The following is a 14,875-nucleotide window of genomic DNA, read 5'->3' as shown; positions in this document are numbered from 1 at the left end:
TAGACTCAGGGGGTAGAGTGCAAGTTTGCCACGGTTTTTAGTTTAAAAATAGGCAGAAAAAGAGTTAAACTTTGTAAATGCCCAGTAAATCGTAGAAAAATAAAAAAATGCCAAACCACTTTTGTTGGAATCCTTGCTCTGTCTAGTTCCTAAGAAAAATAAGTTTGCTCATGTTACTGTTGTAAATAATATCATATGCTTTTAGTTATGATTTAAGCCTTTTAAATCATAGTAAATAGAAGAAAGGCGAAAAAAATATCAAACCAACTTTGTGATGCTTGTTGCTATGTGTAGAAGCTCAGAAAAATAATTAGGGCTCTGGTCTAGAACTTAAAGTCACTGCTTTAACTTTATTTTTGGGAATCTAAGTTTAAATCTTCCTTTTTGCATAAGTTTTGATCTAGAGCTCTAAAAAATGTGAAACTAGTTGGGTTGAGTTTGTTTTGCAGTATAGTTTGCAGGAAAAATATGAGTTGTAGTGAAAATCAGAAATAAAATCACCTTCCTTGTTAAGCATGTTTAAATAGAAGGAAAATAGAGAAAATAGTTGTCCTTCTCCAAAAATCATGAAAAATTCACCAAACCTCCTGTAATACACCTTTAACATACTGGTAAAATTTCACTCTCTGTTTCACTGTAATTTTGGAGATAGAAAAAGTTAAGCTCATGCTACCTTTAATAATGAAATGCATATAATTCCATTTGGGGTCATCCAATGGCTTCCAAAAATTTACGGTAACTTATTAATTGCTTAAGTGAGGTGCTGTAATTTTCTCAGTACCTTTTGCTATTGTTTGGTCATGAAATCATTTTTGGTTAATTAATCAACCTAAAGGAATAAAAGGAAGCACAAATCCTAATACGCTAAATAAGTGAAAATGGGAAGAGGTACATAAAAACATTCAGAAGTAAGTAACTCTCCTAATGCACTTGAACCACCCCGAACACGACCTTCCACTCTCTTTGTGCAACTCTAAGTTGTAAGAAACTATATATGTACACAATCGCCATCAAATTCAACCTCAAGTTTAAACCGACCACATTTTTTGAATTTAAAGAAAGTTAAACCTTGTCGAGGTGAATGTGGTTGTTATGCAATTTCCTTTCTACTTTAAGCCATGCCTTGCATCGTTGGGTACACGCGTGAATACAACTAAACTCTTGCATGTGCATGTCGTATAGAAGCTAATCTCGCCGATGGAACCTACGAGCTCCACCCTGTACCGGAGGAAGAACCCACCGCGGAGCTTCATCACTTGGAGGGCGAGCCCAAGCAAGATCAGGACCCCGAGGAACCGCTAACTTTTCCTGAAGGCAAGCCCCGGTGCATGAATTCCCTGTTTTAAATTTATGCCAATGGTTGATGCTTATGATTGTGCATTTATGTTTGTAGGAGTTGATTGAAACCGTAGATGCATGAACTTAGTACCTTGATATGAATACTAGTGCTAAGGTCGAGTAGTTGCAATGCTTAATAAGTTCCGGTAAAAGTCGAGTGATTTCCTGTCACTCGCGAGTTATAGGAGTTGAATGTTTTATTTATGTTGCAACTACAAGGACGACGGACGGGGTCGAGCTTATGTTCGATACTTGGTGGATTGCCCCGTCTGTCTACAGGAAATTGGACTAAGGTCGAAATGTGTCGGCGTTCGTGATCAATTGTTTGAAAGTACTAATCTCATACCTAGTATGGAATGGGGAAGCCTAGTACCTGATTGAACTGGGGCGTGGCATACTCCCTCCGCTGTCCTTGGAACGTCGTTCCCATGGTGGTGCATCATGTGGGTGCAAGTGCGGTCATAGTACGGCAGAGGCCCGGATTATGGAGCATTGCATGCCAAAGGCAGTTGGTCTTGACACGTGCCTAAGGGATCGATGGGGACGGCTGACAAATAAAGCGACCCCTCGTGGTGCGCGGATGTCGTGAGATTAGGTTCGTCATGCATGGTTAATAAATTTGAATCGATTCGTCTGCCTCTCACAGTTTGAGACTACTTGATCGCTATTCTGCACTGAGTAAAGATGCAACATGATAATGGTATTAATCTTGATGCTTGTTTTTTAAATTGCTTGGAAACTATGCTTGCTTAGTATAAGCTGCTAATTTAGACTGGTTAAAGGAACGTAGAACTTGAGCTAAAATATTGAAAGTAAGGACTGACTATAGACGCTTTTGGCAAAGCAAACCCAAAGCCAGAAAGCCTTGCATGTCTAAGTCTTGGCGAAAATAGTTTACCCAACGGGTCAGTCTTGCTGAGTATTAGTTACTCAGCCTTGTTGTGGCTTAACTTTTCAGGTGATGTTAATAGTTTGGCTGCTGGCACCACTTGGCCTACCCAGCTCCCTCCGGGCTGGACAGTCGAGTGGGATCCCTCCTCGGACGGTGAGGGTAGGGATTATTGATGTCATGATCGGTTTCATCATGATATCGTGTATCGACGTTTAGCTTCCGCTTGTTTTATTCGTCTGTTCGAACCTTGCAAACTTGTTTGAATTTCAAAAACTCTGATGTAATAATTTGTTGAACTAAGTTAATGTGATGGGAATGTTGTAATTTCTGCTCACCTTCGTGTGAGCAATGCTTCTTGATCCTGTGTAAGTGGTTCATCGGATGAAATCCGACGGTCGACTAGGTTGACTTGCTTAAAGTGCATAATCGCGTGTCAGGTGACTTGAATGCATTTTAGTTAGGTTAATTTGGGCGGTTCCGCCACAGCTACAAGGAGGAGTCCTTGTAGGATTACATGGTATGAGTCCTAGTAGGATTACAGAGGAATTCTAGTAGGAGTCCGTCTTCTTCCTTCCTTGTGGGTACTAGGGATCTATCCCCGACAAGCCCCCTAGCGCTTCATAGTCAAATATAGCGGTCTTCGAGTACTTTTCAAATCCTCGCCGAGTAGCTTTTGTGCTCCTTGAGTACTCTGTTTGGCTGAATCTTCAAAGTTCCTCAAAGCCGCCAAGAGGCTATGGTGTGCTCAAGTCCTTGATCATTCTTAATTTTGTAATCTTCATCTTTGGAATGTGATATGGAAGGTGGCAAAAGTCGCACTCCATACCTGAGCCTTAGGTTGAATTGAAGAATCAGGCTAAGGGTCAATAAAATCTTGAATCTTCTTCTTTCATCTTGGAAAAATCAACTGTTGGGTGTAGCTTATTAGCCCCCGAGCCTTAGAATGATTAAATAATCAATCCGAGGGTCTAGCGAGCTTTAGTCTTCACGCCAGTCGTCTTTCGAGTAGTCATTTGGCATCCAGCCCCCGAGCTTATGTGCTAAGTGAGCCATAGGAGCCACGTCGAGTAGTGCTAAGTGAGCCATAGGAGCCACGTCGAGTAGTTATTTGGCGCTTAGCCCCCGAGCTTGGAAGCTAGCTGAGCCATTGGAGATATTATTGAGTATTAATTGGCACTTAGCCTCTGAGCTTGGGAGCTAGTGGAGACATTGGAGGTACGATGAGCATCTTGGAAAGTCGTCGCCAAAGCTTGACCTACAAAAAGAGATGCATACATTATGTAGCATATTTGTAGAATATTGAAACTACTAAAATTTATTCAGTGATGAATGTAACGTAAATGTTGTGTGTCATGCTCTTGTTTCGACCATATTTCCCAAGTAGTTAGCCTGCGTTTAGGCTCTCAGTCCCTATTTAGCCATTGCCACTACATGTGAGATCTTTGTCTCGTGTACACGTACTGGCACTACTGTTACAGATATCTTTGTCTCGCGTCCTAGTGTTTAGGCATGATAAAAGATTTGAGGCTTTCACGAATTAAGGCATGTTCTGCTCGAGGAGATTAGCGACTGCTAAGAAAAGACAACAAAAATAAGTAGTCGACATTGCGACAAAAAGAGACTACACGATTGCACGTAAAGTAGTCTTTGAGACTTCTCTGCCTTTTCGCGAGGAGAGCGATTGTTTGTCGCGCATAAGATTTGTGCCTCACTAGGGTGTAGCTGTTGTGAGCCTCCAGCACTCAGTGCACCAATGCACCAAACTTCATGGTAGAGCCTCCTAATTCGATGTACCAAACTTGTGGCGGAACTTCCGGAACTCAGTGCACCAAATCTGTGGCAATAGCCTCTGTAATTCGGTGTACCCCATGACTGTCGGTCAATATGCCCTAGGAATAATTGGCAAAGTGTAGCTCTAGAGGGTAATTTCCGTCGAGAGGCGTACACAAAAAAATACTCGGCATGTTGTCCTGCATGCATAAAATAAGCTGAAAAAATTATATAAAATAATTAAAAAAGTGACTTAGCTTGATTTGTGGACGATTGTCGATGAAGCTATGTCGATTGTTGATGAAGCCACTAGTCGGAATAGATTCTGACTAGCTGTCGACGGTGTGAGGCCCATCCTCAACTAGTTTTCTAGGCAAGACGAGTAGTCGAAATAGTCATCCGCGACTTGATGCGGCCGGACGTTGGGTAGCAGTGTTTGCGTACATCTTTTGTGTACGTTGAGTGAAAAAATCTTGAAGCTTCTTGGTAGGCACACAAAAAAATCTTGAAGCTTCTTGGTAGGCCTTGTGTGCGTGTAACAATTTTTTGCTGAATTTGATCTTCCGACCGTACAAGAGACAACGGTAGCAGCAGCCGTGCAGTAATCCTCTTGAATTTTTCTTGATGTCTATTCTCTCTCAGACTCAATGCATGGCAATACGACGGCCTTTAATTGTAGATGCAATATTTTTCCGCTAATTGATCTGGTACGGAACATCATCGTGCCGGTCTAAGTAGATTGATGCTGAAGATGAGGTCCTTCAAGCTCGACCGATGATCTCGACGATCATCCCTACCTAACGTGCCAGATGTCGGTGTTTTATACCCAGCAACCTACCGAGAGGATCCTGAGGTAGTAGATTGGTTGGTGGGGGATCTTTATACCTGGAACTCGAAGGTAAAAGCGAGGACACAAGACACAAAATTATACAGGTTCAGGCCGCCAGTGTAGCGTAATACCCTAGGCCCTGTTTGAGGTGTTGTATATTGCGCCCTGCGCTTGGGTGTTGTTTAGTGTTGAGGATTTGCTCCTCTGTTGTGGTTCTCTGAGATCTTGGCCTACCTATCTAGGACCCCTCCCCTTCTTTATATACTCTAGGGGACTCTAGGGGCGGGACCCATCCCCTTCTTTATATACTCTAGGGGCGGGATTACTATTTAATTACAAAGAGGAGTCCTAGTTAGATTACATGATATGAGTTCTAGTAGGATTGTAGACGAATCCTAATAGGAGTCCGTCTTTTTTATCAGGAATCTATCCCCGACACCCTTAGACTCGTTCTGTTCCAATATTAAATTATTTGTGTGTGTTGTATATTAATTTGTTTGATTATAAGAATAATTTTGTTCCACTGTAGACGTGTGTTCTTCGCGTGGAATAATTTGTTCTCGCATGGAGTCATCTGTTCACTTTCTAGACTAATGTGTTATACGTTCATGCTGCTAAATTGTTTGTGTGTCATAGTTTAGTATTTTGTTCACATAAAATATTTATTTGTTTGTATTATTCAAGAATTGTAGGTAGTGATAAAATATTTTGGATTATTAAAATAATGTTCTTTAACGAGTATTTTCTAAATTCAGTGTAGTCTTGTTTTAAAGACCTCGTCATAGGAAACATTATGTTATAATTAAATTTTAATTTTGATGATAGGTTTGCGTTTTATAATTTTAATTTCCAACCCACTTGCACATGGATATCGATGACATCATCAATATGAGATGCTTACGCGGTGATGAAATTCCTCTTGCTTATTTATTGGTGGGATTGTGGTTTCTGTTAGCTTCGTTGAGGCGATAAGTAAAAATTCTGTCGCGTGAAATGATAGATAGACGCACCCCAACTGGGACGACGAAAGTAGTTTGTAAGGGCAATATCCTTTTTCTTTTTTAAAATGTAGCAAATATGTAAATTTCCCAAAACTTGTAAATTCAAACCATTTTTGGTTTTTAAAAATTATTTACTGAATTTGCAAGGCACGGTAAACACTAACATCCCCTCCTTCCCAATTCCTTTCCATCCTCCCCCTCCTCGGATCCTCCACAGCCTGCTCCCGGCGACGCCGCCATGTCTTCCCAATCTTTCGCGGCCGGTCCGGCGACCCACCACCCCCACCTCCTCCCGTACTCCTATCACCAGGACCCTTTGCTCCACACCAATACCCGCCGTCGCCTCCGCGACCACGACGACCCCTATCACCCCAATCCCGTGGCCCACGCGCACCCCTACGGAGCTGGAGCCGCCGCCGCCACCATCGGCACCGTCCCCTACCACGTCCCCCGCGACCCGCTGGCTCTCTCGCACCTGCAAGAGCGCCTCTTTCCGCCTCCCTCTCAACCTCACCCGGCCACCGGCCCACCCCCACCGAAGCGGGCTCGCCGAGCGCCGGATCCTCGGTGGGATCCGCCTCCGCCGCCGCCAACGCCGCAGCCGGCATCTGTTCCGGCGGCGTCCGAGAGGCCTCGGGAGGGCGGCACTGCCGCTCGGGCGTTGCTGTCGCGAGACGAGATCGAGCGACGGTCTCCGTCGCGCAGAGATGGGATCGATTCCGCGCTCGAGGCCAGACTGCGCGTCTCCTATTGCGCTTATCTGCGTTGCCTTGGCATCCGTCTCGGGCTGTAAGCTCGGTTCTGTTATGCTATTTTTTTTTTCTGATTTGCTTATTGAACTGGTTTTATTATTGCTAATAATCTTGTGGCTTGTGTTTGCAGGCCACAGACAACAATCGCGACGGCCGTGGTCTTTTGCCACCGGTTCTTCTTCCACAGATCTCACGCCTGCCATGATAGATTTGTTAGTTTTCTTTACCTATTCTTCAGGAAATTGTTAGTTACCTAACTTAATTTTACGGGAAATCTAAAGAACATGAGTGTTCCAAAGGTTACCAACACTCGATTTTTCTGCTGTCTGATTTGCGCCCCAATATTTCGAGTGTTCACAAGGTTGTCTTCCTCGGCTCTGATCTCCTGAACTCGTTCTGGCAGCTAGTTTAAAGGCACAGACATTTCGGCTAGTATAGATGAAATTACCGCACGGGGGTTCGTGGTTTGGGTTTTGGGGGTGCGATTTCCTTGCCTCCTGGACATAGAGGAAAGGTCGCTGGCGGTAGGCCGGACCGGCGGTGGTGGCGGGCACGGCGCCCGCAGGGGCAGTGGAGGAAGGCGGTTGGGCAAGGATAGGGCAGGGGCGTCACAGTGATAGCCCGGCAAAGCAGGGTTAGCGCCGCGGCAGATTCGGTGGTGGGGATGAGGAAGGTGGGCGGGGTGGGGGCGAGCACAAGGCAGAGGACAGCAACCAGCAACTCCGTCGGCCATGGAAGTTGGAAGCTAAGGGAACAGATGAAAGAGAAAACTGCCTGAGATTGAAGAAAGAAGGAGAGCGGACAAAAAATCAAGTGCTCAGCTGCTGCCAAGCACTCGAGTGTAGAATAGACAAGCCCTAATATTATTAGATGGGCATGGAATTGTTTTGGTTCAAATTCTACCCACAAATGTTCAGAGCACCTTTATTTGTTGAATTGTGCAACTTAGTAGCCTGAAGGTATTATGGTGTTTTAACTTTTAAACAATATACGTGGAAAAACTATGCAACACTTATGACCCTATTTTGATACGGCTAGCTTGGGAGCCCCAATAACACATGATGAAAGAATATGAGACCGCTCAACTTGATGCAGCCTTGTTGGATGTAATTTCCTGCTCATGGTATGCTATTGTCAGCCTCAGGTGCACCTTGTAACTTGGCTCATGAAGGCTTTTGTAATGTGTCTTTCCGAAACATAGTTTTGCCCTTGTTTGCAGTAAAACCTCTTCTAGTTATCTAGGACCGGACAGTTAATTTGGCATTTTTTCACTATAATTGTTATATCATCTATACATGAGATCTGAGTATCTGCTGTTCCATAATTTATAAGCAACATAGTTTTGCCCTTGTTTGCAGTAAAACCTCTTCTAGTTATCTAGGATCGGACAGTTAATTTGGCATTTTTTCACTATAATCGTTATATCATCTATACATGAGATGTGAGTATATGCTGTTCTATAATCTATAAGCATATCTGCTTATTGCTAATCTGATTTATTCCTTTCATGATAACAATGTTTTCATGTGAAAAATTTTGCAGTTGGTTGCGACTGCAGCCTTGTTTCTGGCAGCAAAGTCAGAAGAAACAGCATGCCTTTTGAATACCGTTCTTAGGGCTTCATGCGAGGTTTCTCAGAATCATGAATTCAACCTCCTTCCTTATATGCTACGTGGTGTAAGTAGGCAAAAACAATACCTTCAAACTCTGCTTTCTTTAACATACTCCTTCAATTGTATGTTGAGCTTGTTCTGTTCTTATTGTTCTTAACTTAACTGTTAAGAGACATAAAGAACTTTCTAATAGCCTGTATTCCTTTTCTTCAGCAGGACTGGTTTGAACAGTATAGAGAGAGTGTAATACAGGCAGAGCAAATGTTACTGACAACACTTGATTTTGAACTTGAAGTAGTCCATCCATATGCTTCTCTTTCTTCTGCTTTGAGCAAACTAGGGCTCTCCCATACTGTTCTATTTAATGTGGCTTGGAATCTGATCAATGAAGGGTAAGTATTTTCTATTTCTTAATGTATTAGTTGATCATTACTTACTAACGTATTTCCCTTTCTTAGTTCTTATAAACAACAGCCAAGCTAGGTTACTGAGAATTATGATAGACGCTAGCAAATTACTACCATCTGTTTGGATTTTTGTTTTCTAAAGTTGAACCAGGCTTGGATCTTTAGATCTTATCCTTCAAATCTATAGGTTCTGTGCACCCATTTGTGGATCATAGTGTTGTAATCACCAATTATGTTCCAATCTGGTCCAAAGACAAGAAAAGCACAGCTAGATATGATAAGTTAAAAGTGGGTACTTTTACCAGGATAAATGCTAGCCAGACATTTTTTTGTGTGGATGTATAGTTAGTTTGACTGGAAGGAAGTTACCATACACAGTTCCTAGGTCTACATTTTTACCAACTAACCTCATTTGAATGCGCTGGTTATTGGTCGATCTTTCTGTACTCTTCACTTTTGGACTAGATTGTGGCAACTGCAACAGAGCCACAGAGGATGAGATTTGATGGAGGCAATGCTTAGATACTTTAAGGCTGGTTTTGATATAATATGAGATCAAATAGTTTTCAAGAATTGAATATCCCTGTCACTCTTGCCATCTGCCACAAAATAAGTTATTTTGAATATCTTCTGCAACTCTGTAGTTGGAGTTTGCTCATTTTCTGCCAGTATCAGCCTTCTTTATTCTATTGTAGGCAAAAGTAAGGAAATATGTATGAAGCTTCTTTCTATTTTCATTAGTTATTTGTGTAAATACAATCTAAGGATATTATCTTTAAGAATACTTCTGCAACATGTCATAATACACACATTTTTTCGGTCTATCCTGAATGTAGTGATGTATATGTACCTTTTCATGATAAATAAAAATATATTTATGTACTTTGTATGGAGGTTTATCCTGCTGCAGTGAGAATATGAATTGCTGAATTCTCTTCTGTGCTGTGCTCTATGTTCCATATTTTGATCTCGTTCAAGGGTTTGGCACAACAACCAATAAACGTACGAAAGAGTTTTTGCTTTCATTGAAAGCTTTCATGTGCTTAGTTACGTCTCCCTTTGATAGCCTGTGTTTCTCTAGAGTCTAGTGCTTAGTAGTAAATGAAGCTGCTAATAAAATGGATTATTAATATGGGAAGGATATATAATGTAGAACTTGACAAAAGCCACCTCAAAATCATGGGAGGATATCTATTTAGGGACAATCTAAAAGGCAGAATGGTACGCATTTAGTCATGGAGAGAATATATTTGGATCAATGGAAAACCTGCATCATGATTCTGTATTTCTGTCATATGCACTTATAATTTTGTGCAACATTCATCTTGGGTGAAGGAAACAAGATAACCATTAACCAACTTTTAGATGTAGTTCTTTTGACTTCATTAGAAAGTTTGTAAACACGGCAAAATTGTCATATTGCTACTCTTTTGATATATAACTTCATGCTATCTTTTCTGAGCATGATCATGTTATTTATTCTGGATTTCAAAGTAAATGATAGAAGCTAATTACTAATATGAGACAAGGTATTGTGCACTACTCAATTCAGTGCTACATAGCAAAAATTAGAAGGGCAAATCTTGTTTCCATTATAATCGGTTGAACTGCAAATATTCCATTGCAAAAACTAAAGGTAATATGGAAAACTGTGGCTCAAAATTTCTAATACTTTATTCTCAAACACACAATTGCCAAGACTTGGAACTCTCTGGTTTGTTAAAGTAGACCATGGAAATGGGAAAATAATTAATTGTCTAAATAATGTAGGTAAGTTTCTGAAAATCATGCCAGATGTTAAATACACCATCAAAATGTTAAAAAAAAAAACTCTACTGGGATTTCATGTGGGAGCTTCAGGTTTGATAAGCTAATTCATGCATGGTTTGTTCTGATGCTATGTACAATGTGAATTTTCTTCAAGGGCATTAATCTTCTTTTTGCTAGTTGTCTTTTGTTAAGTGATTGAATTATTGAAATGAGGAACTTTTGCTAAGATCTGTTGCTTGAGGTGGTAAAGGCATCCTCCAAGATTTAGAGTTTTACAGTCATTGCTGATATCTTGTGCTGCTACTATGTTACAACCTCCTAGCCTGATTTAATTTCCTACTGTTTAGGGGCATGGATAAAATCTTCTATACATCTCTGTCCCTTACATTTTCTGAAAATACGTGTATGAGATACTACAATGATAGATGAATACTTTTGACGATGAATCTGTTATGCCATTTCAAATGTTAAAGTGCCAAATCTGAATACTTAAATGTGCGATATCAGTTGTCGAAGTTTTACAAGTTTTGTTGCATGCATGATGACATGTACTTAGTACCAGACATGGTACTGAATATGCTCATTATTGAGTTCTAACTTCTAATCTTGACTATAGAGTGGTGTCATTTTTTTTCTTTTAACTATTAATACGTATCTTTTGTTCGAAAAACCTTCATTATTTTGAGAGTTTCTATCAACAAATGAGAATTACCCCCTCCGTTCCGAATTACAAGTCGTTTTGACTTTTCTAGGTTCATAGGCTTTGCTATGCATCTGGATATATATTATGTCTAGATACATAGGAAAAACTATGTATCTATAAAACCCAAAACAACCAACAATTTGAAATGGAGGGAGTAGTAATTTTCTTTGGCTTTCAGACATTTTGCTAAGTTGTTCTGTTGTCATTCATCCAATTGCTGTAGTTCTCCCTGAAGCACCTTATTTTTAAAACATTTGATGTATTTGTGATGCAAATTTGAAAGCTAGTATTACAGTAAGGTATCTCTAAGTTGCAAAATGTAACAGTATGAAGGGCTTTTCTCCTGACAAACTTAAGCTGTTCTCACATGGACAGTGTAAGTATTTCTAAATATTATTTATGGAGTGGTCAACAATAATACAAGTTTTCACCCTATGGTTACAGATCTCCTTATGATTAAATACATTTTCTATTTCATGCAGATCTCCTTATGAATGTGTATTTTTATGCAACGCAAAAAATTTCACATCAACTTAAGTTAGTGGTTCCATCATCATAATTTGGCCAATAGGATTTTTATATGTAGAGAAGTAGAGGTTCCCTGGCCAACTTTACTTTCTAATCATTTACTAAATGCTCAGCCTGGAATGGCACTAAGACTTTCATGTATGTGCTTATGATGCTTAACGAGTTTATACATCTTTGGTAAAGATTAGGGATGAAAGTGGTATGGACAGTATCCGTTCGTTCGTCCAATCGAAGGGATTTAGACACTCAAATGAATAGTTCCTATCCGAATCCGGACATTCAATATCCATACCTATTCGTACCGTATCCGTATTCGGATACTCAAAGTTGTATTTATAAGATTCGAATAGGATGAGTATCGATATTCGACACATCTTAGCACTAATCATATCCGACTTCGATCCGAGAAAAAAAATAACTATATGTATTTGTATCTGATCGTTCGTATCCGATCCATTTTCATCCCTAGTAAAGATTGTCATATGGAGCATTGTCTGAACTATTATGTTTTATACGCAATAACTACTTGGGGATTGATTAGCAAACTAAAACAATTGCAACTCTGCTGGAGTGTGCTGTGCAAATCTTTTGTGCCATGCAAATCAGACCATGTCATGATCAAATGACATTTGAAAATCCTGGAATGGCATGTGCCACCGGACAGCATTATATTGTCAAAGAATTGATGTATGTATCCCAAGATGCATGTCTGATTGCTAGGATTTAGCAAGCAAATTCTGCAGAAGGTTCTTCAATAATGAATGTGATACCTGAAGCATCTTTTAGTGGTAAGGATAACTGGATAAAATTTTGTCCTTTTGTAATGTGTTGATGTTTGGTGGATCCTCAAGCCCTTAACATCTCTCGCTGACATGGCTTTTCATGTTGTGCAAGAAATGACCTTATTTTTTCATGCAAACAGTTCACTAATTGATGGTTTCTCCAGATCTTGTTGAATTTTTATCTATTTATTAAGTATCATCCAAGTATTTGTTCTTTAATTATTTGAATAATGCAGGCTACAAAGTTCACTATGGCTTCAGTTCAAACCTCATCATATTGCTGCTGGAGCTGCATTCCTTGCTGCAAAGTTTCTCCGTTATGACATTATGCCCCACCCAAATTTCTGGCATGAGTTCAAGACAACTCCATACATTGTTCAAGGTAACTGAGTGTTCTTTAGTAGCAATGTGCGTTCTGTTTTGTCATAGTATAGATCTGACAACACCATCGGTTTGCACTTGCAGATGTTGTCCAGCAATTGAAGGAGCTACTTTAGGATATGATATTCAATATGTTTGCCATGTACAATAGATCCATTTACTTAGTTTGTGGTGACCACTGCCAAAAATATGTACACATTGGTATATGGTCACTTTCTTCAGTTACTGATATGTGTTGGTATTTTGAGATTATACCCATTCGTTTTCATTTAGGTTTTTACAGCCAGTGTTGCTGTGTACAAAAAAGGGAAGATGTTCAAAGTTGTCCTTGATATTTTGTGGAAAGTAAAAGATCTTTATTAGAATATAGTCGTGGAAGTTTCAGTTTGGTTCCTTAGAAACTGCTTGTTTCCATGTTTTTATGTCTGCAATCCCAAGGAACCCGCCACCTTATGGTAAAATGTATTTTCTATTGGTTCTTAAGAACCTGTAATTTTTTTCATCGCAATACTCACAAATAACTTCACAAAAAAAAGGCAGTTCCGCATCTTCTCTGTTGCTCTGTTGGATGGGTTTACAGTTCGGTGTTGAATAAAAACTACTACCCCTTCAGTTTAACTAGGTATGTGCATGTGCGTTGCTACGGGTGGCATAATCATGTGCCCAAAATGCCAAATTCATGTACTCGAAACACTCCTCGTGAGTGCAAGATTTGCATCGACGCTTTCCTCTACTTGATCGAGAGATTTTGTTACACGAAAGCAAACAGCACAAAATTTTATTCCTTCTCAGTTTCATTTTTCTCTTCAAAAGAAGAAATCCCATTCTAGGGAAATTGAGAAATGCATGGTGCAAGATAGCTTTAAGAGTTCTTCTGCTCCATCTCCAAGATTAAACTTCTTAACAAATCTGTTCACCTGCAATCTTCAGGGATGATTGCTTACCAATAGTGACCGCCTAATTCAGGGAAATCTAAATAAATAAGTTTTTTTTCCTGTGAATAAATTATTTTTTTCCTGTAAATGGCACAAAAGCTTAAAGAACTAGATTTATTTCACATACCTCTTTCAGAACTTATCAAATACACTATTTCATATTCCTTTACAGATATTAGTTGAAAGTCGTTTTTTTCTTGTAACAGATTGAGCACATATTACCCAACCACATGTGACATGCCTGAATAAAATAAAACGTTTTCTCATACTAATTCTCTTTCATTAGCTAGAACTTTGCATATAAGAGACATTATTCATACGAGCTATGTCGAACTGTAAACATAAATAAGAGAAGATAAACTTAAATACTGTCAAAACAACAGGTTCTGGACATGCATTTGGAAGTTAATCAGACATTCAACTAAAGGAAATAAACAGACCTCTTTTTCACAGAGAAGGAACTGATGACCTTGTCAAACGCAGGAAATTCCTCTACTGTTGTGTGGATTATAAACATGCCCAAGGTTCAGTTTGGCAGTTCTGGCCAACAACCTCATGCTGGAGGCACAAGCCATGCTACTTGCTCCACTGCAAATACTGTAAACGACATGGATGAAATATGTTTTGGATGCTAAGGGGTTCTGCTAGCTTATGAACGGTAACTATCATACATCAGGAGTCCTGATCTTCAAATGTTAAAACCTGAGAGACACATTAGTTAGGATCCAGTACTAAAACCCCGTACATAAGCAACTAAGCAAGTAAACTAAGTAAGTTGAGCATGAATTATACACTATCCATGTCTATAGCAAAGCAAGTAAACTAAGTAGCCTGAGCATGAATTATATGACAAGACTTCCAGCTTTGAACTTTTAAGTTAAATAAACAAGCCAGCATAGTGCCAACGTCATTCCATCTTGTCCAACTGAGCTGCTTGCTTCTTGAATTCTTCCATGACCTTTTGGTGAAATGTAACAATGAAAATTCGAGCCCTCACGTCGTCTCGCTGAGGCGGCTCGGGGGTGACTCCACCCCGCCGTCCAAGCCCCCGCACCACCAAACCTGCCAGCCGTCGTCGCTGCCGGCGACGGCGGCAACTTCCCCCTCCTCCATTCTCCTCTATCCTTCCTTCTTTCTTCCCTCCCCTCTGGTGCTTGCCTTGTCGTGCGGTGGA

General features: G+C 40.2%; 1 protein-coding gene across 2 annotated transcripts; it reads left to right on the top strand.

The window, feature by feature from the left end:
• Window positions 1-5,984: 5,984 nt before the first annotated feature.
• On the top strand, window positions 5,985-13,150 carry LOC117855621 (cyclin-T1-5). Of its 2 annotated transcripts, none has more exons than XM_034738009.2 (6): window positions 5,985-6,619; window positions 6,713-6,794; window positions 8,125-8,259; window positions 8,412-8,587; window positions 12,622-12,767; window positions 12,851-13,150. In XM_034738009.2, exons 1-6 carry the CDS (start codon window positions 6,069-6,071, stop codon window positions 12,880-12,882), a joined length of 1,122 nt encoding a protein of 373 aa, XP_034593900.1. In that variant the 5' UTR covers window positions 5,985-6,068; the 3' UTR covers window positions 12,883-13,150. The 2 variants fall into 2 exon arrangements, with proteins under 2 accessions (XP_034593900.1, XP_034593899.1); XM_034738008.2 differs by having other exon boundaries at window positions 5,992-6,619; window positions 8,409-8,587.
• Window positions 13,151-14,875: the final 1,725 nt, after the last annotated feature.

The sequence above is a fragment of the Setaria viridis genome, chromosome 5, assembly GCF_005286985.2.
Source record: "Setaria viridis chromosome 5, Setaria_viridis_v4.0, whole genome shotgun sequence".
NCBI classification, from domain to species: Eukaryota; Viridiplantae; Streptophyta; class Magnoliopsida; order Poales; family Poaceae; genus Setaria; species Setaria viridis.
This window is presented reverse-complemented; position numbering and strand designations above follow the sequence as displayed.